This window comes from Syngnathus scovelli, chromosome 4 (genome assembly GCF_024217435.2).
Source record: "Syngnathus scovelli strain Florida chromosome 4, RoL_Ssco_1.2, whole genome shotgun sequence".
In the NCBI taxonomy this organism is placed as follows: Eukaryota; Metazoa; Chordata; class Actinopteri; order Syngnathiformes; family Syngnathidae; genus Syngnathus; species Syngnathus scovelli.
In genome coordinates this window covers 22685378-22710288 of record NC_090850.1, presented here as the reverse complement: position 1 = coordinate 22710288, position 24911 = coordinate 22685378, and the positions used below count along the sequence as shown (strand labels likewise).

At 42.9% G+C, this 24911-nt stretch overlaps 8 protein-coding genes across 11 annotated transcripts; 4 read left to right on the top strand and 4 right to left on the bottom strand.

Annotated features, from left to right (window-relative positions):
* Nucleotides 1-2335: 2335 nt before the first annotated feature.
* On the top strand, nucleotides 2336-5107 carry LOC125967361 (C5a anaphylatoxin chemotactic receptor 1). The gene is made up of 3 exons (XM_049718370.2): nucleotides 2336-2494; nucleotides 3249-3363; nucleotides 3457-5107. The coding sequence occupies exons 2-3, from the start codon at nucleotides 3256-3258 to the stop codon at nucleotides 4396-4398; spliced, it is 1050 nt and encodes a 349-aa protein (XP_049574327.1). The 5' UTR covers nucleotides 2336-2494; nucleotides 3249-3255; the 3' UTR covers nucleotides 4399-5107.
* A 227-nt stretch (nucleotides 5108-5334) lies between these two features.
* cenpq (centromere protein Q) lies at nucleotides 5335-7284 on the bottom strand. The gene is made up of 8 exons (XM_049718373.2): nucleotides 7020-7284; nucleotides 6869-6935; nucleotides 6702-6801; nucleotides 6537-6605; nucleotides 6337-6466; nucleotides 6101-6217; nucleotides 5910-5984; nucleotides 5335-5661 (listed from the first exon to the last, which is right to left on the bottom strand). The coding sequence occupies exons 1-8, from the start codon at nucleotides 7113-7115 to the stop codon at nucleotides 5641-5643; spliced, it is 675 nt and encodes a 224-aa protein (XP_049574330.1). The 5' UTR covers nucleotides 7116-7284; the 3' UTR covers nucleotides 5335-5640.
* Nucleotides 7285-7965: 681 nt separating this feature from the next.
* mrpl16 (mitochondrial ribosomal protein L16) lies at nucleotides 7966-9422 on the bottom strand. The gene is made up of 5 exons (XM_049718371.2): nucleotides 9192-9422; nucleotides 9027-9098; nucleotides 8763-8911; nucleotides 8401-8694; nucleotides 7966-8334 (listed from the first exon to the last, which is right to left on the bottom strand). The coding sequence occupies exons 1-5, from the start codon at nucleotides 9256-9258 to the stop codon at nucleotides 8143-8145; spliced, it is 774 nt and encodes a 257-aa protein (XP_049574328.1). The 5' UTR covers nucleotides 9259-9422; the 3' UTR covers nucleotides 7966-8142.
* Nucleotides 9423-9695: 273 nt separating this feature from the next.
* txnl4b (thioredoxin-like 4B) lies at nucleotides 9696-10608 on the bottom strand. The gene is made up of 3 exons (XM_049718374.2): nucleotides 10407-10608; nucleotides 10184-10335; nucleotides 9696-10078 (listed from the first exon to the last, which is right to left on the bottom strand). The coding sequence occupies exons 1-3, from the start codon at nucleotides 10536-10538 to the stop codon at nucleotides 9913-9915; spliced, it is 450 nt and encodes a 149-aa protein (XP_049574331.1). The 5' UTR covers nucleotides 10539-10608; the 3' UTR covers nucleotides 9696-9912.
* A 202-nt stretch (nucleotides 10609-10810) lies between these two features.
* On the top strand, nucleotides 10811-12652 carry trmt10c (tRNA methyltransferase 10C, mitochondrial RNase P subunit). The gene has a single exon (XM_049717959.2). The coding sequence runs from the start codon at nucleotides 10979-10981 to the stop codon at nucleotides 12416-12418; it is 1440 nt and encodes a 479-aa protein (XP_049573916.1). The 5' UTR covers nucleotides 10811-10978; the 3' UTR covers nucleotides 12419-12652.
* blzf1 (basic leucine zipper nuclear factor 1) lies at nucleotides 12541-22468 on the bottom strand. 3 transcript variants are annotated; one of them, XM_049717962.1, is made up of 7 exons: nucleotides 22319-22468; nucleotides 14567-14658; nucleotides 13969-14423; nucleotides 13699-13898; nucleotides 13494-13622; nucleotides 13177-13399; nucleotides 12541-13106 (listed from the first exon to the last, which is right to left on the bottom strand). In XM_049717962.1, exons 2-7 carry the CDS (start codon nucleotides 14583-14585, stop codon nucleotides 12921-12923), a joined length of 1212 nt encoding a protein of 403 aa, XP_049573919.1. In that variant the 5' UTR covers nucleotides 14586-14658; nucleotides 22319-22468; the 3' UTR covers nucleotides 12541-12920. The 3 variants fall into 3 exon arrangements, with proteins under 3 accessions (XP_049573919.1, XP_049573918.1, XP_049573917.1); XM_049717961.1 differs by lacking the exon at nucleotides 22319-22468 and adding an exon at nucleotides 14915-15004; XM_049717960.1 differs by lacking the exon at nucleotides 22319-22468 and adding an exon at nucleotides 14821-14980.
* ercc5 (excision repair cross-complementation group 5) lies at nucleotides 15123-19613 on the top strand. Its single transcript, XM_049717965.2, has 14 exons — nucleotides 15123-15405; nucleotides 15532-15707; nucleotides 15782-15897; nucleotides 15970-16071; nucleotides 16225-16273; nucleotides 16376-16522; nucleotides 16593-16797; nucleotides 16879-17558; nucleotides 17618-17737; nucleotides 17805-18018; nucleotides 18299-18443; nucleotides 18530-18730; nucleotides 18802-18886; nucleotides 19010-19613. The coding sequence occupies exons 1-14, from the start codon at nucleotides 15318-15320 to the stop codon at nucleotides 19517-19519; spliced, it is 2838 nt and encodes a 945-aa protein (XP_049573922.1). The 5' UTR covers nucleotides 15123-15317; the 3' UTR covers nucleotides 19520-19613.
* On the top strand, nucleotides 19735-23764 carry mettl21e (methyltransferase like 21e). 2 transcript variants are annotated; one of them, XM_049717964.2, is made up of 5 exons: nucleotides 19735-20181; nucleotides 22413-22570; nucleotides 22639-22756; nucleotides 22843-22940; nucleotides 23226-23764. In XM_049717964.2, the coding sequence occupies exons 1-5, from the start codon at nucleotides 20145-20147 to the stop codon at nucleotides 23550-23552; spliced, it is 738 nt and encodes a 245-aa protein (XP_049573921.1). In that variant the 5' UTR covers nucleotides 19735-20144; the 3' UTR covers nucleotides 23553-23764. The 2 variants fall into 2 exon arrangements, with proteins under 2 accessions (XP_049573921.1, XP_049573920.1); XM_049717963.2 differs by having other exon boundaries at nucleotides 19764-20181; nucleotides 22407-22570.
* Nucleotides 23765-24911: the final 1147 nt, after the last annotated feature.

The window sequence follows — 24911 nt, the reverse complement described above, 5'->3', positions numbered from 1 at the left end:
TTACCGTCGCGTGCGGTTTTAAGCACAAAAGTCGAAAGACAGCTGATGTATCAGCAGATAACATTTCACTTGCACCTCTTTCACGTGCGGCAGCTGAAGGGGGGGGAATTCATCTTTCTTTCTTTCTTTCTTTCTTTCTTTCTTTCTTTCTTTCTTTCTTTCTTTCTATCTTTCTTTCTTGCTTCCTTGCTTTCTTTCTGTCTGTCTGTCTGTCTGTCTGTCTGTCTGTCTGTCTGTCTTTCTTTCTTTCTTTCTTTCTTTCTTTCTTTCTTTCTCTGTCTGTCTTTTCTTTCTTTCTTTCTTTCTTTTGCTACTTTTTTCTTTCTCCTTTTTTCAGCTCTGTTGTCTTTCTCTTTATTTTTTCTTTCCTCTTTTTTCTTTCTTTCTTTCTTTCTTTCTTTCTTTCTTTCTTTCTTTCTTTCTTTCTTTCTTTCTTTCTTTCTTTCTTTCTTTCTTTCACTTCTTTTTTCTTTCCTTCTCTGTCTGTATGTCTGTCTTTTTCTTTCTTTTCTTCCTTTCATCTTTTTTTCTTCCTTTCTTTCATTCTTGCTTTCTTTCTTTTCATCTCAACAAGATAATCATTTTGGCTGTTCAGAAAGCACGCGTCATTTCACTATGCGAATAAAATCTAGACTGACATGATGAGCAATAAAGTACAGCAACACAGATCGAGGCATCTTTCACTGAGTGACATAAAAACATTTGGTTTCCCCGATTTAAGGGCTGCATCTAAAATTAGCAGATTTAAAGGAAGCGTGGGTGTTCGTCACAGGGGAAAAGAGGCAGGCTGCTCACGATTCAGTTCCACAAATGAAATATATATGCTGTGTTTAGAGCCGCCGTCAAATTAGCAGTTGCATCTCTAATGAGTGCGAAGCGTGGGGGGGGGAAATAAATACATCCAGTCAATAATGTTTTTCCCTCCAGCAAAAAGGTTTAATTAAGACTTCATATAACAGTCATCAGCAAAACAAAAGAAACACTCTGATTTGAAAAAATAAATACATCTTGTCATTATTGTTTTTCCCTCATCAAAAAGGTTCAATTAATATTGAAAACAGTCTGTAAAAAACAAATAAAAACCATTAGCAAAACAAAAGCAACACAATTTGACTCTAGTCTGTGTGAATTAAAATAGTTTTAAAAAATGTATATGAGGGAAAAAGCTTTTCTCCTTTCCAGATCTCTCCATGTTTGTCGCAAAAAGTGTTACTTTTAGTTTTCTTGGTAGCAATTGAAATGTGCAAATCAATTTAAAAATAAGTTTGTAATATATTTTTGTAAATTACGGCTCTTCGCTGTATTGTTAGTAGAAGCAGTGCACGTAGAGGATAAATCAAGTTTGACTCTGTTGAATTTGAATCTTTTTCATTAAACAGCATCATCAATATTCCAAGACTATACATAACAACGTAAATCATATTCATCGATGTGTTGGAAATATAATTGCCAAATTATTCAAACACGGAATAAACCTGCTTTGAGCTGTGAATAATAATAATAATTAACAGTATAAATATCACAATTGTTATTAAACTTTTAAATGTGGACATTTCACATTTGAAAATTGCAGTTATTGACGTCACCCACCATGACAATAAATGTAAAGGGGTGACATCTACTGGAGGGCATCAATTAATGCATGAATCTGTTCCAATTTTCTTTTTTCAAAGTGAAACTTTTACAAACGGGCTTGTGACATTTCAAAGAAACAAGAAATTGACTAATTACAATTAATTAGGAGATTAGCCTGTCATTGCTGCCATTCAAGACAATGTGGACTGATGACATGACAGGAAAAATGTCATCTTTTCAAATCTGTCATACTCATATCTTTGCAAGTTCATGTATAAAATATTTGGAGTCTTTTCAAATCCATTAGACCAAAAGTGCACCTCATCAAATGGCCAGGTCCACTTGTGGTATGAAGGGAGAGCAACAGCAATGTGTGACCGGCCATATTTATTATTTTCCACAAATATAGTTACATAGTTTCTCTTATCATACACTGATACAACACAGAGCTCAGTATTTCTTCATGACACAGATCCTTCAGGTGATAACAACCTTAAAAGGACACATTTTTCTTTCTCTCCCTTTTCTTGACTTCCTGGTCCCTGCTTGTGGCCACTATAAAATCTTCTGATCTAGTAGATTATGACGTTGTTGTTTCATCTGCTGAAATACCTTGTGCATTGACCGCCATTAAACAAGCCAAGATCTTGCAAATAAAGAACCAACTGTTCCTCCACATCTTTGTTTTCCTTGCTCAATCTTGAACAAAAAATTGGAATATTTCTTTTAGCTGTGTTCATAGGAGGATGCGTGTGAAGCAATCACGCACAGGAAAGAAAGGAGGGTGAGAGAGAGAGAGAAAGAGAGAGAGAGAGAGGTGGGAGAGATGAGAGATGAGAGAGGCAAGTCTAATAGCCAAGCAGCTCTTTTTTTTTTCTTTTTCTCTCGCAAGATCTCTTTAAGCCACACCAAAAATCAGGTAAGGGATCATTTTTCATTTGCACGTTTGGATTTGGAACGTCCTTGCTCTTTTTGAGGTCAAACAATCATTTGTGTGTGCTCTACAAATCGAGTCCTTAACAGTATACGTATATTTTGTGAGTATGCTTATGTATTAAACGTTGTAGCGCAAAGTAGGTGTGGTTGCATGTGTTGTGTGCTCGTGCCCACAGAAACGGGTGAGGTGTAGGTGCATGTTTGGAGATGCCTCCAAGGCTCCAAGAACGAACACATTCTTGTCTTTTTAGTCATGACTCGATGCTAGAACATCAGGCTCGTGCATCTGCCAAGACGAGTTTGTCGGCTTGATTCTTAAAAAGTAAACTAACCGCTGTATAAACAACTGTTTAATTCATTATTATTATTTTTTATTATTATATATTATTTTTTTATCATTTTTTATTAATTATTTTTTATTATTTATTAAGCTGAATTAATTAAGGTATGCAAAATATAGGTATGCTCAAATTTATGGTACATTGCAGGAAAGTAAGTCCAGAGAAACCCATAAAACTGCAAAGTGTGCACATTCACTTTGCAAACGAACAGAAGTTTACAGTGCGTCCATATGGTCCGCAGAGCTGCGATGTGGAAATCTCGGACAAGTTGCACAAGAAAGCCACGCTCGTATGCAATTTTGCATTTTGTTCATGTTACAGGCCACTGAGTTGTGTTTGAGCTTTTGTCAAGAAGACGAAAGAACCACCTCAAAGTTGATATTTTGGCTGTTTCAGCATCCCAATGGCGGCCATGAATGAAACGCAGATGGTGGAAGAACTTGTGAGCAGCTCTTGGCGGTCCGAGGCGGTCCGAGGAGTCCAGATTACTGCCACCCTGCTCATTTTTCTGGTGGGTCTCCGTCACAAATCTTTTTTTTGGCGCCTCACGATTCCGAGGATCCAATCTTGCTTTGTCTGGTTTTTCGTTATCTTCTCCCAAAAGGTGGGCGCACCTTTGAACATGCTGGTAGTTTGGGCGCTTAGCCGGAGTCCACGTTATCTCATGCGCAGAGGCAGCACGGGAGAGACACGGTCCGCCAGCAGTTTTCGAATCTACGTGCTCAACCTGGCGCTGGCGGACCTGGTGTTGATCCTGCGGACCCCCCTCATGTTGGGATACCTTGCCCACAATAACAGCTGGCCCTTCGGCTCGGCTTTATGCCGCCTGGTCATGTTCCTTCGAGGTTTAGGTTTGTACATGTCGGCCTTTCTGGTGTGCGCCGTGGCGGTGGAGCGGTGCTTGTGTCTGCTGACGCCCGTTTGGGCTCGGCTGCGGCGCCCCGCCTGGGCCGTTCCGTTGGCTTGCGTACTATCATGGCTGCTGGCCACCGTCCTGTCCGCCCCTTACCTGCACAGCGCCGTTCTGAAAGAAAGCAACGGCACGTACCAGTGTCTGGAAAGCGGCGCGTTTGACACGGGGTTGGTCGTCACGGAAACGGTTGCAGGTTTCATCCTGCCCCTGTTGGTGTTTTTAGGAAGCAATTTAGCCATTTTGCTAAAGATCCAGCAATCGGTGCCGATCAGTCCGACGTCCTCCTCCCCGACAGCTTCACGCAAGATGGCCAGGATGTATCAGGTGCTCTTTTTCACCATGCTGCTTTTTCTCATCTGCTGGGTGCCCTACTTTGTGTGCCGATTCTTACGGGCCCTGGCTCAAGGACAACCCGATAGAGCCGAGCTTTATAAAAACGCAGCTTACGGAACGTACATCTCTCTGTACCTGGTGTACGCCAAGAGTGTCCTCAACCCCGTCCTCTACGTTTTCGCCGCCCGAGGCCTCAGCCGCGCCGTCCGAGCTTCGCTCGTCTCGACCGTTGAACGGCTCTTCAACGATGACTCGTTCGAGTCCATTCGCAAGAGATCACTGAAAACGTCCCACGTTTAGCAAACTGACATTGGTTGAAAACTTCCAGAGGGGACTGAGCCATATTTCAGTGAGAGCAATAATCTGCAGACAAATGAATGAATTTTATTCGAATGAATTAATGAATGAAGGAACGAACGAATGAATGCATTACTATTTACACTTAACTTTTTTTTCCAACTACAGGAGAAGCTCTTTAACTGAACATGAGAAAATAGTATATTTCCTTTAATTAAGGGTGTTTTTATTGCTTAAATAAACTGGACATGGGATGATGCAATTGTAAACAAAATATGTGCTGTTAATATATTGCATTTTTCAATGCATGGATTAAAGATTCACTCTCCTAAGCCTATAAGAAAAGGTTTGAAGCAAAGAACAAAATTGTCAGGATTGTTTTTGTTTCATATTTTTTTTTTGTTTTTTTTGGGGGGGTCTTCCTCTTTGTTTTGTTTCCACCTGTTTTCATCATCCTGGTCTCTCGTGTTAACCAATCAGCTTACGTCCTGTCCAGGTGTTCCTTGTCGTCTCGTCTATTTGCTTGTATTTAAATCCCTGCTTCATTTCAGTCTAGTTTTTTTGTGTTAGTTTCCATTTGAGAGTCCAGCCATGTTTTTTTTTTGTGTCTACTGTTTTAGATGCCTACTCATTTTGTAATTTTGATTCCATATGCCTTGCTTGCCAATTATTTTATTTTTTGCAAAATAAATATTTTTTTAAGTTCTTTCTACCTTGCTTCCTGGCATTTGGGTGGACCCAAACCTTTTTGCTGCTACCACCAAAACAACTCGTAAGTTGTGACCAAAACATTTTTATCATCTGGAAAAATCTGAAAAAATGACCTCACGATAATATCTTCATGGAACATTTTCTCTAAGGATATAAATTGGTGTATATAAATGGAAATGTTTGACACATAATAAAATGTGTTAAAGAGTAGAAAGAGAGTCTGAACAATTGGTGTAGGATTGCTTTTATTCTTACAAATGTAGACTTAGAAATTGAAAACATTTTTAAAAAAGTGGCAGCTACAAACTGCAACACTCCGAAACACTTCTATACATATCTTGAAAGTATTAAAAAAACAAAACAAAAAAAAAACATAGCAGCTTCTTGCAAGGAACAAATCACATTTACAAAACTGATCTTCATGTTTATGTGCTTATGTAAGTTAGCTGCTTGCTTTTTTTTTTCCCACCACTTCTCCTTTTGCAAGATTGCTCCCAGTTTACACGAGATGGTGTTACAGTCTTCGTCCGGGAATTATTCTCTCATTAACTCAGCCTGAGAAAAAGTAAAATTATGTAAGCAACCACTTTTGTGTATTTGAGTGGCGGAAGTGGGTTTTTACCCAAGAGTGGTAACACGTTACTCCATCTATGCTATTTAGAATTTGCAGTTCCTCTTGGAAGGAAATGCAACTCAGCCATTTTAACCACATTTTTGGAGAGCATGTCGTTTAACAATGAAGAACAGTTATGCAATAGATCCTTGTGAAACACAATGTGAAAGTATGCACCATTAATGCTCACCTCCAAGGTTGTTTCATCATTCCGAGGTGGGCGAGAAGGGAGTCGGACGACCGCTTGCTTGCTTCTCTGTAACATCTGACAGGATGAACGAACGCACGTCAAACTACGACACCGAGACCGATAATGAGAACAAGAATTTCCAATTTGTATGCATATTTCCACTCCTTAAACCAGAATGTGATGTCTTGCACCTCTTTAGCTTTCTCCTCCTCTTCCAGTTGTTCTCTCAGAGAACTGCACACACGCTGCAAAGAGGATGCCTGCTCTTCTGTGCTCTCCAGCGCACTGACCACAGCCTTCAGGTCTTCCTGAAAAATTGGTCGGCTTTGAGCGATGAAAGTCATGACATGAGCAGCCGATTACCTTGACACTTTATGCAGTGAGATTTAAAGCACCATTTTATCCAACCTGAGAAACTCTCGCTCACCTCCAGGGGAGTCAGAGTTTGCTTTTGAGCCTGGCACTTTCTGCTCTCCTCACGGTGGCGCGGCCATGCCTGACCTAACGTTTCATGTTTCTGCACTGGAACTTGAAGCTCTGCACAATGACTCAAGAATCTAGAAAAGGGATTTAGTCTAAAACATTTTATCTGAGGGCAATTAATCTGTTTACGTCTCTTGAGCTCACTTGTTTTTCACAATATTTAGATGTTTCTGGCTCTCCTCCTTCTCTGTCAGTCTCAAACCAAGAGTTGTCCTGAAAACATAGTAAAGAATGTCATTGCATGTTCATTTTCATATTAAGGTTGTCCAAAAGGTTCTCATACAAGGTTATGTATGGACCCAAACTCACATTATTGCAAGGTTCAGCATATTCTCCAGTGCATTGATGGAGGATCTTGGCATCGGTTTGAGGATTATTGAACTTTTGACTTTAGGGGCAGTTTCAGAAGCTGTGCAGAAGATGCAAAAAACAGACAGGTAAGAAACTGGAACAAACTCGAAATCAGTCATTCAAACCTTTTCCATCCTTTGGAGGGTTTTGATGTTTGCTCTTGTCATTGTTGTCAGCAGCAGGCGGTGAATCCTCCGGTAAAATATAAAACGTTTGTCAGAGAAGTAGTAACCGGTGTCGACATGCAACAAATCGAAAGTTTAGCTTTTATTTTACCTGGTGATCGGCTGCTGGACGAGTCTTCTTTTTCGACTTGTTTTTCAGGGTGGGTATTTTTGATGGTTCTCGATGAGAACTACGTAACGGCTTCATTGCTAATAGTAAATGTTTGCTTTAGTTAATTTACTTGGAAGTAATAACTGACAGTGTGCAGTTTGATTATTTAGAAGTGACAATAAGCCGTTTGATTATTTCTAGGTTTCAAAATGCGTACCATTTTCCGCGCCAGCGTTTAACATGGATGTACAAATGCGCATGCGTAAATTACATGAATGAACCCGATCAGGGACATTGCTTTCGTCAAAACGCCTTTATCCTAAATATAGGCACAAAATATGCAATTCACTTTGGAAATGTGATTTAACTTTTTAACTCGGTCACCCAAGATCGTCCCTTACACTGTCTCTTGTAAAGGAGACGGAGTTCATTCACTACCTGTAAGTCAACGTTTGGGACAAAATCACTATAGTCTTCGCCTTGTACTGATGTCGTGACCAACACTAAGGTAGGCTTAAGTGTTTGTTTTAAAAACAAGACATATTTTACCCCTAAAAAGTGTATTTAATATCATTGTAAGCTACTATGCCACTATGCGGAGTTTGAACATTAACACTAGGTCAAACATGGAAAAAAATAACTAAATTGCGCTGTCCCCACTAGAGGGAGTCCGCGTAACACTAGTTCAGTTTAATAGTTGTCAATTGGATTCATTAGAATTAAGGTTTTAAAAATGTTATGAGCGTGCACGTCCCAATTATAACTGCCTAGAATTATTGTTACTTGTAGTACTGTACAATTAAAGAGTTGGTACATAGCATACTAATAAATGTACAAAGTCTCAAAGGGCCCATGCAAACATACGTGTGCTGTACCTTTTCTTGCAGTAATTGTATTTTCACATTTAATGTATGAACATGTTCATGTATGTAACTGAGTCAAAATGTTTATTCAACTCTGACTGTGTGATTTTATTGATGATATAAAACCAAAGGAATTTGACAGGATCAGACCAAGAAAATGAACATATACAAATGAAAAAAAGAAGAGTCTTGCAAAAGTCATTTTTGAAGTCAAGGTCCTTGAAACTTCAGCGAAGTTCACATACGGTATTTGGGGTTTGTCATACCCTTCCTGGGATGTAAAATTTGCCTGCGAAACGTCCATGATATCTTAGGTCAAACGAGCTGAGGACCTTTCTGATACCAAGCATGTTTCCTCGGGCAATCCTCTCAAAGGTCCACAGGTTCTGGTTGTTGTCCTTCTTATCGGCTTCGGCCTGATGAAAGGCTTCTAGGCTTTCTTTACTCATCACCTAAAGGAGACACAATATTTTAACAACTCATGAATAGTTTTAAAGTTTTCATCTTTGTAGTCTCACCTTAGCAGGAAAGGGAAGTTTCTTCGCTATTTGAGTCAAAATAGGCTCCACTTCAGCCAGCTCCACTTTTCCTCCCACTTCTACAATGAGGCGACCAAAGCGGACAGGCGTAACATAATGGTCGATGGCTCCCTTGCCACCACCCATACGCTGACCCAGCCCTTTGCGCGTGATCGGTTTATAAGGAGCACTGATGCGCCAGCGAGCGAACGTCGTGCGGGGATCCATCTTGCGGTTGATGGTTAGACGCATCATCTCCATGTGACCCCAGTGGAGGTAGCCTCCTCCCATTGCCTGAGTATCAGAAAGAGGAGAGTCACATGTGCCATGTTAATAATGATACGTACAATTGTTGACCTTACCACTATTGCATACTGTCCAGTTGTGAAGGTATTTGCAGTTTGAGCCGGGCCTCGAATGTCCCGTAGTTTCTTCGTCTCCTTCTTAGCCTTTTTTAAATTGGGCACCTTGTTCAAAAACTTCAGTTTGGGTTTTTCTGGCAGAACCACATCTTCAACAAAACAAAGAAAAAGAGTCAGGAAGGGATCACTGCCACTGTTACAATATGAGCAAGAGACTGAGTCGGATATGGAAGATGTTGTAGATGTTCAGAACAGAATATTTACCACTGTAGTCTGGGGGGATTACAAATGTCTTCAGTCCAGCTGTTAGAACTTTTATGTGACTGTGCAGAAGACCTGTAGGCACAGGCATGAGTTTAAAATATAAATTTTATTTATAATGCACTGCAGGCAACAGTAAACAAAATACAAGCGGAATATTTCAATTACCGGTTTGGTGACCGTGGGCGCAGGCGGCGGCCACGCTGCCAATAGCAGCCTTGATGAGAGAGATCATCGTCTTAAACCTGGTAGAAATGCTATAACAATTAAAACATCACGTCTAAATGCCGCTGTAATAACATTTAAGTGGCCTATTTGTATTATTTTACGTCCTGCTATGCAAGGTCGCACACTGAAACAACGTCACTTCCGGTCTTCTTGCAATGTGGCTTTGGGATATTGATTGCGCCATCTGCAGTATAGGAGTGTGGAATTTAAAAGCGGTTTATTCTCCAAATTCTCAGATTTCACGATGTTTTTTTTGTTTACATAGTCTTGAAAATTGCCACGAAGGCCAGTGAATGACTGAATTTATCTCCCCTTCCTTATTCAGCTTGCTTTTAGTTAAATAGTAACATACAGTGCCACAATTACCACCTTGGTAGAATTTTCTGTGTCCCTATTAGAAATGTTTACATCATTCTACACTACTTTAGAGATGGAAAGGAACAGTTTATGAACAGGATATAAAACTTTATTGCAACATAACATTTGTATTGCATTAATACACATTTCACAGTAAGCCTACTTGTTTTCCATAGGAAACATCACAACACTCAACATGATCAAAATTTATCTGCAGTATAGATACTTGGACATTCCAATTTGATTGAAGCTAAGAGCTAAAACAACGGTGGTTAACGCATCACACACAGAATAGCTGTTTATTTCAAATCCCATGGTAGAGAAGGTCATATTTGGGAATATTTTTGGGGTCGATGGGACTCTGGACAATCATTTTCCCCCGCATGGCTCCTCTATATATGACCTCAATAAGATCCATAAAATCTTGTTTGGTTTTGAAGCTGCCAACAAACTTGGTGTGGTCTGGTGACCTGAATGAGAGAGAAAAACAAAACAAATATCAGTATATATTTTAAATATGTGACTTAATGACCTAATGATTATGCCCTGTTGTTATTACGTTAAAAAGGTCTCACCCATAGTCCACTTTCATGTGCTGTCCATTGAAAAAGAACACAGTTGATGGGATGTAACTAATATCAAAATATCTGGTGTAAATAGGAGCTTTATCCACATCGACTATGTAGATGGAGGCCATGTTGCTCAGGTCATGTGACGTTTTTGACAGCTACAAATAAACAGAAGCAGCGTCAGGTGGGAAATAGTTCACAACAAACATCATTATAGAAGACTACTTACAATTTCATCTAGCTGGAGACAAACTGAGTCTTCATCCCTCCCAAATCTCAAAACAACCACCTTTTCTGCTACTGTTTTGATGACGTCGTCTATATCTTTTTTGCAGGTCAATTTAGGCAAAAATAAACTCATTTTCAGGCTGGCAAAAAATGTGTTTTATGACGCAGGAAGTTGTCACAACAGTGCAACACCCTTGGCGTACCGTAGGGGAAATGTAGCGCCGTAACTTTTCGTGTTAGAAGTCTACGCAATCTTTTTTTTATTTTATTTTTATAAAACAGTTAATAGGCCATTAAAATAAGCAAACCTCTAGACACGATTTATAGTTATTTTATCGGCTTTAATTGATGGAAGGCGGAATGTTGGGCGGGGTAGCGCTTCGCCGTTGCAGTACGACATATTAAAGCGTTGCACTTATTAACAGCGTGACCTCCGCACGATTATCAAGCGTGGACTGCAAATTAATAAAAAACTCAGCGACTGCAATGGTAATGGCGAAATGGGACTCTATACTTTTTTGATCTGTGAAAAATCGCTGCTGCCAGTCCTTGATCCGCATCACACCAAGTGATATGGATATGTTCGGACGACTCTTCATTCAACGACATTTAAATGAACTATGGAAAAGTGGCAGGTTGGCGTTATGCCTTCTCAACAAAACGCAAGCAATCAGGACTCGGCCAGCTCTTTCTATTTGCTACTCAAATCGTCTCTTCAGTGCTGGGAGTCCACAGAAAAGGGAGAATGTTGACTTGGACAAATGGAAATCCGTGATGAGATCCCAAGCTTCATCAGCCGAGCAAGACGATGCTCAGGATGAAGAAGAACACGATGAGGAGGAAAACATTCCAGAAGGTTTGGAGGCAGCTCGAGAGCTGGTGGCAATGTGGCGGCTAGCTGGCAAACTGGTACCCCAAGAGATGTCTGATGACGAGTTAAAGATTGTGGCAGACCTCACCACCAAGTCAGCTCGAAAAAAGTACCTCAAGTACCTGGCGATGAGGGAAATGCATAAAAGAGCACGCAAGGAGAAGAATCAGAAGAAGAAAGCAGAGAGGGAAGCGGCACTTGAGCAGCAAAGAGCTCAAAATCCAGATGGGGAGCAGAATGAAATTAAAAACACTCTCTTCCTCCAGTTCTGGAGTCGCAGCCTGGACCGACTTCTGGCCTGGCGGAACGCCCAGGCCATGTTGTATGACCAGCCTTTGGTCTTTGACATGAGCTACGAGTCCAACATGTCCAGGCGGGAGCTTGAAAATACGGTGACCCAACTGATGGAGGTGGAAGCGTGGAACAGACGTGCCAAGGAGCCTTTCCATCTGCATTTTTGTAACCTTCATCCAGATGGAGCCTACAAGAGGGAGTTGCTCAAGCGCTACGGTGCGGAAACCTGGGACCGCCTGCTCATCACCGACACACACGCTCACCCCATTGATCTGTTTCCTCGCGATCGCCTTGTTTACCTCACGGCGGATTCACCTAACATTCTCCGCACCTTCGACCCTTCGAAAGTGTACATCGTCGGCGGCCTCGTGGACCGGTCGATTCTTCCCGGGTTGTCACTGGCCAATGCTAAGCGTCTGAAGTTGGCCACAGCCCGTTTGCCACTGGATGAGTTCCTACACTGGGAGATGGGAGCCAAAAATCTCACCCTGGATCAGATGATTCGTATCATGATAAGCATAAAGGAAACTGGCAAATGGGAGGAGGCGTTAAAGTTTGTGCCCACCAGGAAGCACGATGGCTTTCACCGCGACCAGCAAGAAATCACCAATCGCGTACCGGGAGAGGATGGGGACAAGTTTTCCAAACATGCAAGTCCAAAAACTAAGACACTCAGAAGTGGGTACCAAGGTTCATTCAAGTCTAAAGGACAATTCGGTTCGGCTGGGTTCAACCAAGAGGCCGGACCGACTCAGAACAGAGCTGCTAGCAGAGTGCGGCCGTCTCTGAAGAATAGTCTGGAAGAAAAACGCCAGCGCCAAAGCAAGGTGTGGCGGGATGACGATTAATGTCGTGACAAAATGGACGTCGTTTCCAGCCATTTGCCTGAATTTGTCATAAGATGATAAAATATTGGCAAATTGGTCTTTTTCTATAGAACTTAGGAGAAATCAAATTCATCCAAGACACATTTTCAACAGTAGAACCTCCTTTGGTCTTTATTAAATTAGCAGAAAATATTACACAACAACCCTGTACTGTATTTTCAAACAAAATAAAGGGGAAGTCAACCACAAAAACAATTCTTAACAATAATTTGTTGTGTGGCAATAAATGACATAACAGCTGCTCAGGTAACAACCAATCATGGCTCATCTTCCGAAGGTCACATGACCAAACTCAGAAAACGTGCTATTTTGCCACCTAATTCATGTTCCACAAATTCAATACATTAAATGTTTTTTTTCCCCCTCGTCCAATAATCAAAATACTTGAATCTAAAATACTAAAAGCACCAAATTCTCACAAAAGAGACTCTTGTGGGAAAAAAAAATGCATGCAGCCACGCGACTAGAGCACGAGGATGTCTCCGGTGCATCGCTCACAGCAGTTGAACGTGATGTTCTCGTAGCGAGTGTACGGGTGAAACCTGCCGATGCTCTTCTTGTTGCTCATGAAGTTTGGCGGGGGCGAGTCACTGAGCGCGGACTCTGTCTTGTTTTCCGCACAGGAAATGGGATCTAAAATCTTCAGCACCTACAACACAAACCAATGAATAACAAATTGACATTTAAAAACTCACGGAGTAGGATCCGAAATGAAGCACCTTCTCGGCCATCTTCTCCGCCGGTGTGCTGCACAGTTGCTCTGCTGCTGCGGCGCTTTTCTTGACCGCACCGCTGCGGGTGTTGCCCAACAGGTGAGAGTTGATAGCGTCCGCTAGTTTGTGATTAGCTGCTGCCATTTCGCCCGTGCTGAGCGGCTGCGCGCTGGGGTAGTATGTCTGCTGCCTGCCCCACTGCAGAGACACCAGGAGCTGCTCCAGAGATCTGACGACAAACACATTCAGTTTAGGTGGGCGACACTCATTAATCGACCAGAAAAACTATTTTGATCCATGGGGCTCCTCAGTGAAGATGTCACCTGTGAGTTAGCAGCATTTCCCTGGAGAACTCGTCCCTCTCCGACAACAGGTCCTGAATGGCTCCTTGTGCCTCTCTGGTTTGGCGCTGCAGAGCTGCTCTGGCATTTGTCAGCTCCTCTGCCATCACTCTGGAGACACAATGAAATGGTTTCAAAGCATACCAAGATAATTGTCCTTGATTTGACACCTTTTACACCTTCATACCTGCTGGCCAGGAACTTGCTCCTCCAGACATCGCACTGGATACTCATGCGCTCCAGTTGCTCGGCCGTATGCGACAAGCTGCGACCCAAAGCCTCGTTCTCCAGAATCAGCTGGTTCTTCTCGCGTGCCAGACGCTCAAACTGATATTCCAGGTCATCACCCATGGACGCCACCAGCAGTTTCTTGAGCTCACGGTTCACCTGGTCACACGTGACGAAAGAGTTTAGACTGCTTGCGTAAAACGGTCAATCTGCTCCATGTGGGTCTTGCCTCGGTCTGCACTCGCAGTTGATTGGAGAGGCCCTCCTTGTCTTGTAGAAGCCTGCGTTCAGAGTTTTGAAGCTTCTCAAGCTGTCCTCTCCAATCATCCACCGACGGCTGCGGGGAAGAACTTCGCTCTTCCCCCTGTTGTCCCACGTCTACCTTCGCCTCAGTTACGCGGCTGCTTCTACTTATGGCAGCACGAGGGATGACAATTCTTATGGCCTCCACCTCCATGCAGTTCTCCCTCCCCACCTTGCCCAGGTGGAGCACCCCAAGGGGCTGTGGGGAAACAGGGGGAGGAGGACTGCAAGACTTGGAGCTGTGTTTGGGGTTTGCCACTTTGACCGAGGGAGCAGCAGAGAGACTCGGGGGCAATGTATCGGTGCTGAGCTCCGGGGTGGAGGGTGTTTTCTCGGTTTCCATGCCATCGCCAGCAACTCTTACCGGGACACGGGCAGAATCTGCAAGAATGGAGAAACGCAATTGTTTCTGCAACTGTTATGACTGAGTAACGTCTACATTACAGAAATGTTGAATTGATAATTTAGCAATCAAGTAATGGCGTGTAATTTGGATAAAATGTTATTATGGGAGTGTTACCTACCCCTGACAGCAGTCGACATGGTGGTAGTTTGCTACTGAGCTGAAGTCGAGACAAAAAGAAAAATCCAAGTCCAGTGTATTCCAGTAATTTCTCTAAATAGAAAAAAAATGGTGCTTCAACACATAGTTGTTATGACCAACACGTGATGACAGCCTCAATAGTCACGTTTAAGTGTAGCAATTGATAAGGCGATCAGATGAAGATTGCAGTTTCACTACGTGGCTAGTTTGGAGGCTAGCGAAGTGACTACTTACTTTGAAGGATAAATACGGGTTCTTCAATAAATCCTAAGAAGCAGGCCAGTATTTCTATCAACTATATCTGACATGTTTATTTAGGGAAACATACCACTTAACAATTGTCCTCCGGATTACAGTATTCCATTGTTACCGGATGTCGTTGGCAAAATGTTTTACAAGGGACACCCTGAGCTAAGTCTGTCAGGCTAAATGTAGTCATTCCCCAAATATTACACACTCTATTTTGAATCATAAACTACTAAAAAACATCTTATAATTAAAAATACATCCAACTATATAACTACTATTATTTTAATTTGATAACAAAAACATTTGTTAATCTTAAACATGGCCTGACAGATCAAAACGGGGTCAGCAGTATAGAAACCGGAACTTTTGCATCTTTCATTTGTTGCTCGTCGAACAGAATTGTTGTTACCAAGATGAGGTAAACACTAGTTTGTGCACTTATTGTGTAATTATAACTTTATTATGTTGTTTTAAATTGAGCCATGGGAGTGCACGGACTTTGGAGGCTGCTGGAGAGCACGGGGAAACCCATAAATCCAGAAACTCTGGAGGGTAAAATTCTTGCTGTTGGTATCCAAATTTAAGAGATGAAATCAATTGTTTTTCATGTCATCACTTAACCCTCCCTCTCTTCCCCATCTGTTGTCGTTATTAAGTCTATTCTGTGAAACATGCACCTTAACCTGGTACCAACAGATATCAGTATTTGGCTCAATCAGGCCGTGAAGGGGGTCCGAGACCGTGAAGGCAACAATGTCCAGAACGCCCACCTTCTCACTCTCTTCCACCGCATCTGCAAGCTGCTATATTTCCGCATCAGGCCAGTGTTTGTCTTTGATGGAGATGCTCCACTGCTGAAGAAACAAACTCTGGTAGGTCCGCGTTTCGGATTCTTTACGAATAGACGCACACTTTTTATATTTTCCTTTGTGGATTTTCTCCTCAGGTCTTGAGACGGCAGAGGAAGGAAGAGTTGCGCCAAGAGTCACAAAAGACTAATGAGAAACTCCTCAGGACATTCCTGAAGAGGCAAGCTATCAAAGCAGTGCTTGGAGGTGACAGGTAAGCATCATGGTCTTTTTCATAAATTTGGTCAAGACCAAACAGCAACATTTATTTCCTCTATTGCTTCAGTAAGGATCCGCTACCAAGCCTATCCAGTGTGAAGAGAAATGAGGTGGATGACATGTACGTTCTCCCAGCCCTGCCCCAGGCAGATGAGGACAAAAAAAGCAGGTCAGGAGCCCAAAAGGCTGTTCTGAAATTTAATTCGAATAATTTCCCTGTGCTGATATAATCCACAAGTAATATGCTAATACACAGTTCAGCACCTGTGTATTCACAAATGTATAAATATATATATTTCATACCCAATTTCCCTTGTTACAGTTCAGAGGAGGAGGAAGAGTCTGAGGATGAGGTTGATGATATTCATCAGGTGAAAAAAAAGTCATTTATGTACATGTATTCATCATACATTCACAAATATTCCTATCCATAAAATCATGTTGATTTGACTTGTATCTACTGTATTCACCAGGGGGAGGAATTTTACGACGACCCCAACTCTGTGGACATCAACTCGGAGCAGTTTGCCTGCCTCCCACTTGAAATGAAACATGAGCTCCTCAAAGACATGAAAGAGTTTTCAAAAAGGCGCCGGACTCTGTACCACAAACCCCCCGAGGTACTTCAATCGTCCCCTTCGTGTCTCCGTAAACGCACGCACGCCTCCTAACGTGTTAATTCATTCCTAGCTCTCCACAGATTTTTCCCAGTATCAGTTATCCGGCTTGCTGCACAGGAACAAGCTGAATCAACGTCTGGAGGGAGTTGAAAAAGAAATGAACGAGCGCAGTGCCGGCAATGCGCCGCAGCTTTCTGGGCAGGACCGGCAGAGCCAAGACGTGGAGTCGCGTCGCCTTGTTTCAGAAGATAACTCTCACTACATCCTCATTAAAGGCGAGGGTTCAAGAGCAGTTGATAAAATACTAAAAATATTGATTGTGATATATAACGTGTGCTTTGTTTTTTGCTCTACAGGCTCAAGCCAAAGTAAAACTCCCTCAGCGAGCCAGCCGGTTTCCGCACCCTGGAGCGGGAACGCCCTAGCAGGCTTTATAAAGAGAGCGGTGGACAAACCGGAGCCCCTGTGGCGACCAATCTCCGAGGATCAAGAGAAAAAGCAAGTTCCCCGTCCAGATGATTGTGAGGCATCTTCGTCCAAACTCCATTCGCCGCCCTCGCCTCGTACATTGAAGGCCATCCAGGCCGCCATGAGCGACAGCTCGGATGTGGAGAAGCAGGAAGAGAGCGACGGTAAGGTCTCTCCAAGAACTCTGATCGCCATCCAACGAGCTCTAGAGGAGGACGACAAGGAAGATGGAGCGAAGCATCAGACGCCAAGCGTCAGCTCTGTCGCAAAGTTGCAAATAGACATCAGTAGTTCAGAGGAGGAGACAGAACTTATCGGAGACGCCAAAGAAAAGACGGATTTTAAGCGCATCGCCGATGATTTGTTCGATAGTGGTGCAGAGGAGATCAATGAAGAGGAGACCACGCAAGCAGAAAGTCAGTCGGCCGCCGTTCCAGACGAGTCTTTGAAGGTCAACGACGAGCCAGACACGAAAACACAAACTGACGAGGAGGAAGAGTCGGACGAGGGAAAAGAGGACATTTCTCCCTCTGGCCCTGCAGTCAATGAGTGGGAAGATTTCAATGTGGTAAGCATGCGCCGTGACTCTCCTCATTGATCAACCAACTCACGGCGTCGGTGTTGCAGGATGAGCTGGAGTCTCTGGAGAGTTCTCTGCTGGTGGAGCAGAGCAACCTGAAAGAGCAGAAACAGCAGCAGGAGAGGATGGCCAATACCGTCACAGGTCAGATGTACCTGGAGAGCCAGGTGAGTCAAACTCAGATTCAAATCAAAAATAGATTCCTTTTCCAATGTGTCGCTCTGGCGACTCCAGGAGCTCCTACGTCTGTTCGGCATTCCCTTCCTGGTGGCTCCGATGGAAGCTGAGGCGCAGTGCGCCGCCCTCGACCGGGCCGACCAAACCAACGGGACCATAACCGACGACTCGGACGTTTGGCTGTTTGGGGGGCGACATGTTTACAAGAACTTCTTCAGCCAGAATAAATATGTGGAGCACTATCAGTACAGTGACCTGCAGAACCAACTGGGTCAGTGGCCTCCATCTAATGTGATACTTTACTTAGGGCGGTTTGCAAATGTCCGCCGTATTATTTTAAGACGTACCATATTTGAAATTCTGCTTTTGCCGCCGTAAGCCGCGTTACTCTCACATCGGAACAAATCAAAACGGTGTCGACAGGGGAAATGAGAACGCATCCAAGCGCTAAGCCGATATCTTTACATCTCGCGTATCACAAACAGGTGTTAATGTCGTTGGCTCGATCGCTGATGTCATGTGTACACACACTTCTCCGTCCTCCAACTCAGGTCTGGACAGAACCAAACTGATCAACCTGGCTTACCTGCTCGGAAGCGATTACACCGAGGGTGTTCCCGGGGTCGGTTACGTGACCGGCATGGAGATCCTGAATGAATTCCCTGGACCTGGCTTAGAGCCACTAACGCAGTTCTGGTGTGTTGATTGTGTCAAAAAACTGTCACCATCTCTGGACGTTGCTTTTGAAGATCTTTCCCCTTCATGCCATTGAAATTTTGCAGGACGTGGTGGTCGGAGGCTCAAGAGAAAAAACGTTTGACGGCCGATCCCCGGGACACAAAAGTGAAAAAAAAGTTGAGAGGGCTCAAACTTCAGGCCGGTTTCCCGAACCCCGCCGTGGCTCAGGCTTACCTGCAGCCCGCCGTGGACGAGTCGGACAGCTCATTCAGCTGGGGACGCCCTCAAGTGGACATGATCAAAGAATATCCTTCCACTATCGGTGCCATCGATGCGTTTTAAGTGTCTCACAAGTTTTCCCTGACCCGCCCGTTACTTTCTGTCAGAGTCGTTTCGGTTGGGCCGGTCGAAAAACGACGGAGACTCTTCAGCCTGTCATCAAGCAACTCAACACACAGCAGGTACTTGGCCAAAATATTTGGACCACGCTAAGAATGTCCACCTGGATCACATGAATAGTTCAAGTTAATTGGATTAGGTGTTCAAGTTCTGAAGAACATCATTTTCCCGCGGTTTCGTTCTAGACTCAGCTACGGATCGACACGTTCTTCCGCATGGAGCAACAGGAAAAGCAGGCGGTCCGAAGTCAGCGTCTCCGCCGCGCCATCACCTGCATGAAAAGGAAGGAGAACGGAAACGACGACGCGGAGTCTGACGAGGAAATCGTCACGCCGCCCAAATCTAAGAAAGGGAAGACGATAGAAGAGGGCTGCAAGAAAACTGAAAATAGCAACAGGAGAGAATGGAATGAATCCGTGGGAGGGGGTGGTGGCTTTTTGGGTTCTGAGGGAATTGCACAAACTCTGACAACATCTTTTAATGGAGTGAGTAGCGCTAGCCAGGAGGAACGTTTGCCAAAAGCTTCCATGACTGGAACAAAGCACACAAAGCAGAGCAGCAGCAGCTCCGGCGAAGACAGCGAAGATAATTCTGCTAAAGTCGCCATGGTTACGGCTCAATCTGTGTTCAAGGGGAGCACGAGAGCTCGCGGTCAAAAAAGCAGAAGAGCAAGAGGACGAGGAAAGAAAAACTGAAAATAGAAATAATGAATTATTAGCAATGTATTTTAAAACTTAGAATAATTGCATTTTTTTATATTAAATTGAATAAAATTAATTTCCCTATAAATACTGTGAAGGCTCTTTTTTGAATGTGATTTCTATATTTGAAATAATCAGTTACATTTGAACACACGTCAAGAAACAAGAGTTGAGACAACAATTTACTACTTTTTGACCTTCGACCTCTGTGAACTCTTAAAGCGCCTCACAGAACAACCACGTGCGTGTGTGGTCCAGCTTTTTCATCGACAAAACTATTTATTTATAAACCCATAGAGAGAGTTTCATATTGTCTTTATTTTAAACCAGAAAGGTGTCCCTTTTCACCACAGCTCAGTTGTCGAAGCTGCCAGCTGTTTCCGCCACTCAGCGCCTTACCCGCTCGGAGAACTGCAAATGCACAGGGGAAGCCAGTTGGGATCTTGGGATAAGAACTTGGGAAATACTGGATTTGGTTCTATGGGGAGGGTGTGTAACCTAAAACTGGATGACATCTCCTCGCCAGACAAGAGATTTGTTGCCAGATCGATCTAATCCGAAAGGACTTTAGCGTGACCAGAAACCAAATACGGCACTGATCTTATTTTCTCGTTTGATCATGGAGTCTCGGGAGTGTGACGAGAGGTCCGAGTCTGGTGAGGAACACATTTTGTTATTTCAGCAAATTTTTCAGGCTACCCCGTATTACATATTTTGGCACCAGTGTTGATCAAGAAGCTCTCCTGAACTTCACTTCTCATACACGTCACACAGTTTAAAAGATTTTTTTTGGTAATTGGGTGGTTACGCATGCACACAAAGAAAGTCAGAGAAAAATTGTTGCTGCGTGGGGTCCCTTGACCGTAAGCCCAAGCGGCTGTTATGTAACTCGAGTTGTGGGTCAAACAGCATAGCAGACCGAAATTGTTTAGAGAACCGAAACCAAGATGAAAAGGAAGACTGCAAGTAAATGAATCATCTGTGATTAAACTGTAGGTGTGCTGTACCTTTGAATGATTTATAGTTGTTTTGAAAATAAAATGTGTAAAAATAGGACATGCCCGAAATAGTGTTTTGGTGATGGTGTTTGTTGCAGTTTGGTTGGACAGTGGACACTTGGCGGCTTTTATGGATTTTCAGCTGTGCAAATGGTTCATTTGAATTCTCCGTCTCCACGAGGCATGTTCCTTGATATTTTAAGTTTAATGTCTTATACAGGGGTCACCAAGTGCGGTCTTCAAGAGCGCCAATCCAGCCCGTTTTAGATGAAAATTATCGGATCATCAGGATCGTTATCAGGCTTAATTCTTGGTCTAGTAATTGTCGCATCGGGGTGAAAAGTTACAACTACATAAGCATAATCACAATATTAAATTGAGTATTTTAAAAAATGCAATTGTAGATTTTATTTATTTTATTCATTGTAGTTATTTTATTTATTTATTTATTTTTAATTTATTTATTTTTAATTTATTTATTCAATGGCTGAGGTCAATCAAAGTTCCAGAAATTTTAAATTCAACAAGAACAGGTATGAACGCTTTATTTAAAAAAAAAAAAGGATTGTCAATCTATGAGCTCAAGAATCTGATGACACCAGTCAAGATTTTTTTTTTTTTTTTTGCCATTAGAGCTTTCATCATGTTTTTGTCAATGCATTTCTCTATTACATTTATTTTGTCCACCTGTTCTCATGAACCCGGTCTCGTGTTAGCCAATCAGCTCTCTCCATTCAAGGTGTGCCTCGTCGACTCATCAGTTCGTTGGTATTTAGTTCCCTGCTTCCCTTCCTTTCTTCTTTGTTCTTGTCACATCTAGATGCTGTTAGTCTTGTTTTGTGGTGCATTGAATGCCAATTTTTTTTTTTTTATCCAAGCGTACTACCCAGACTTGTACGACTCATAACCAGTACCTTCATTTTATGCATTAGATCAACCGGTACATGATATCACGCTGCTCCTAGTTATCGATACCTCACCATCAAATCAACCTGAGTATCTATTTCCATCAAAGTCCTCACAAATGTTTCTTTTGTTGACCTTCGCTTCAACTTGGCTGATTTCCTGGTGTTTGTCATAAAACACTTGTGACCAAGTGACCGTTCCTTCCTCAGATGTTCTTGAGGAGTACAGCACAGTCTGGTTTTGACTGCCAGCTACGTGCTTAGAATGTTGTAGAAGGAATTGTTTGTGCCACCTGTCCCAAAATGTGTACCTGCCCTTGCTCCCAGAGCAGCTGACCCAAGTATGAATGACTCATTACAGCAGTTTATTAATGATGGCGGCGACTTGTGCAATAAACACTTCATGGGCAAATTTGGCCTTCAGGACATCATGGAGTCAAACTTCTGGCAAGACCAATCGCCATTTTTATATTGCATGTCGATTGAAATTTCTGCCCATATAAGAAGCCAAATTGGTATGTGCCATTTTGGATCTTTAAGACAGCGCCTCATTCAAAAGAAAACCGAATTAAAAAAAAGATAGTCTCCAGATTATTCTCCTTTATTCTAAGATTATTTTGAATTCTCTGGATGACACAATCAATTCATTTTTTTTTTCCAGCAGTGTCAGTGAGTGGAGGTATGCAATCGCTTGTGTAGTGTTGACATCTAAATTGCACGCTAACAGCTGCCCGTGATGAAGTTTCAGTCTCGGTGCCTGAGATTGACAGACTTGACATGTTCTCCATAACATCCAAGTCAGGCCTTCAGCGTTTATCATAGTAATGACCGTTCTCAATCTAAACCCAGAATAACCTCGCCTTGGATAGTAACTGATTCGAGGAACTCACGAGAGGTGGTCCATCCTGGAAAGACAGCATGTTTGCTGAAATCTTGTAGACCTGGAGCATAACTTCACCTGCACTTTATCGTCCCTAGAACCAGACCCAGTTGCCAGTGAAGAACTCGCCAAGGCCATTTTAGCCCGCCAGTTCCACCCTTCTGTCATCGGTCCGGAGATGTGGGAAGGTTACATCTTCTCTGACCAGCAGATCCGTATTAAGGAATCCACAGACCTCTACGGAGCTGTACTCTGGCCCTCAGTATGTGTACAGAGCATGTCTCAGAATCCATCGTGATGATGACGACTTGCTGACTGTTTAACATCTAGGCAATGGTGTTGTGTCACTTCCTGGAGACCTACCGTGACGAGTACAACCTGCTGGACAAGAACGTGATAGAACTTGGTGCGGGAACTGGTCTGGTCTCCATTGTTTCTTGTCTTCTAGGTAAAAAAAAAAAGCTAAAATATCTACTGCATTTATTGAATTTGGCTTTTTGAGGTTTCTAAAATGCGTTTGTGTTACCTGCTAAGGTGCTAAGGTCACGTCCACAGACCTCCCTGATGTGCTCGGGAATCTCCGGTACAACGTCACATGCAACACAAAAGGACGTTGCAAATATACCCCTCTGGTATTTTATTTTTATTTTTAATCTTATTTTGACTTTTTGTTCTTCAGTTAGTTGGCTAGTTTATGTATTTGCGTATATATATTAAATGTGTTTTTATTGCAATTTCATTTAATTTTGACTTTTTTGTTCAGTTAGTTGGCTAATTTATGTTTTTGCATTTATATTAGTCGTGTTTCATTACTGTATTTTTCTGACTATAAGACGCAAATGAGTCAAACTATTCAAATGGCCATTCATACACATTTTTCCTCCTCTATGAAAATATTCTTTGCTTCTGATTGTCAGGTCACAGAGCTGGTCTGGGGCCCAGAGGTGGAGCAGAAGTTCCCCCAAAGCACGCAGCATTTCGACTACATCCTGGCTGCAGATGTGGTGTACGCGCACCCCTACCTGGACCAGCTGTTGGACACATTCAGCTACCTGTGTCAGCTCGACACGCAAATCCTGTGGGCCATGCGGTTCCGCCTGGATCCCGAGAACAGCTTTGTGGAGCGTTTTCGCGAGCGCTTCCACCTGGAGGAGCTGTACGACCTTCCCAGTCTTAGCATCAAACTGTACCGGGCTTGGAGGAGGGACAAGAGGACCAACGATCAAGAAGCAACTCCTGTCTAAGCTTACTTGATCATTGAGTTTGCTTTTCTGAGCCTGTTTACTCTTTTGTACAACTTGAAGAAGTGCTGCTTGGTGATTCTTACGCAAAATGAAGATTGGATTTATTTGTATGTAGTCTAAAAGTAGCGTACACTTCATAATAGACAATTTAGAGTACTGTTTGTTTCTTTTTTTACTCCAACAAATACATAAAAAAAATACAAAAAGCACAATCGTGAAAGTGTCTTTGTGAGCCTACCAGCTGTATCCAAATTATATTTGATATGGAATATTACTTTGTTCCTCAGAGGTCATCTTTGATCACGGGTGGTTCTCATTCTGATCATCTCTCGGCCAGATTCTGCGGTTCTTTCCAACGGGCATCACTTGACTATTGGAAGGTGAATTCAAACCGCACCATCAAGTTCTTGAATTTGATATCTTGTAAATGGCTAAACAGCCAGCGTGGGACTCGTCTTTTTTTTTTTGTGCCTGTGTTTTTTCCTGCTTAGCGCCAGAAACTATATTTGAAGCTCCACCTCGGTAACATGAACATGGGCTGGAGAGTGTGAGCAATTTGCCAGGTGTATGACACATCAAGCTGGCACACAGTTGCGGAATGCAAAATCCCCCAACATTCTTCGCCCGGTGGCCAGGCCAACCAGGCTGGCTAACACACTGGAAGGTCAGATTAAAGCGCAAACGCTCGGTTGATCCGACGAGACTCAAAGGCCGTGTGTCTTTGTCAAAACAAACTCAGCGACGAACGGCGCCTCAACGCACGCACTATAAACAACCTCCCGCTGAACCTCGCCGTTAATTTGTTGCCTGTCATCGCTGTTCAAAGTCTTCTTTCTTTTTTTTTTTTAAATCCTCATAAAAGACAGATCAACCATAACAGTCGAGCAATGACATCATTTGGAATGTGCATGGATTCAAAAGCGATGAGACCTGGGTGTTAAGTGAAGGGTCAAAGGTTAAAAACGAAAGTAAGTGAGAGAGCTGTAATTGGAGTTTGTGTTTTGCAGCGTCCTACTTTTCACTCTCAGAGGAGCTGCGGGGATGATGTGGTTGCGTGCGAGCCTGATCCGGTTACCGTCAATATCTGGTGAAGAAACCAAAGCCACCAACACATTCGATGACAACCAATACAATTTGCAGTCAAAAACTTCAAAAAATAAAAATAAACTCCGACGCCAGACTCATTGGTCACGTAAATTCAGGTATTAACGATGGTTTGGGGGTATTTTTAGCAATGTGAGCATCTGTTGTTGAGCTGAATGGTTCAAGCACCTGACAGATCACGCACGCATGTTGGTTACATTCTATGAAGGAAATTCTTCTGCAGAGAAGACACCAAGTAGATTCATGGCCAGTATT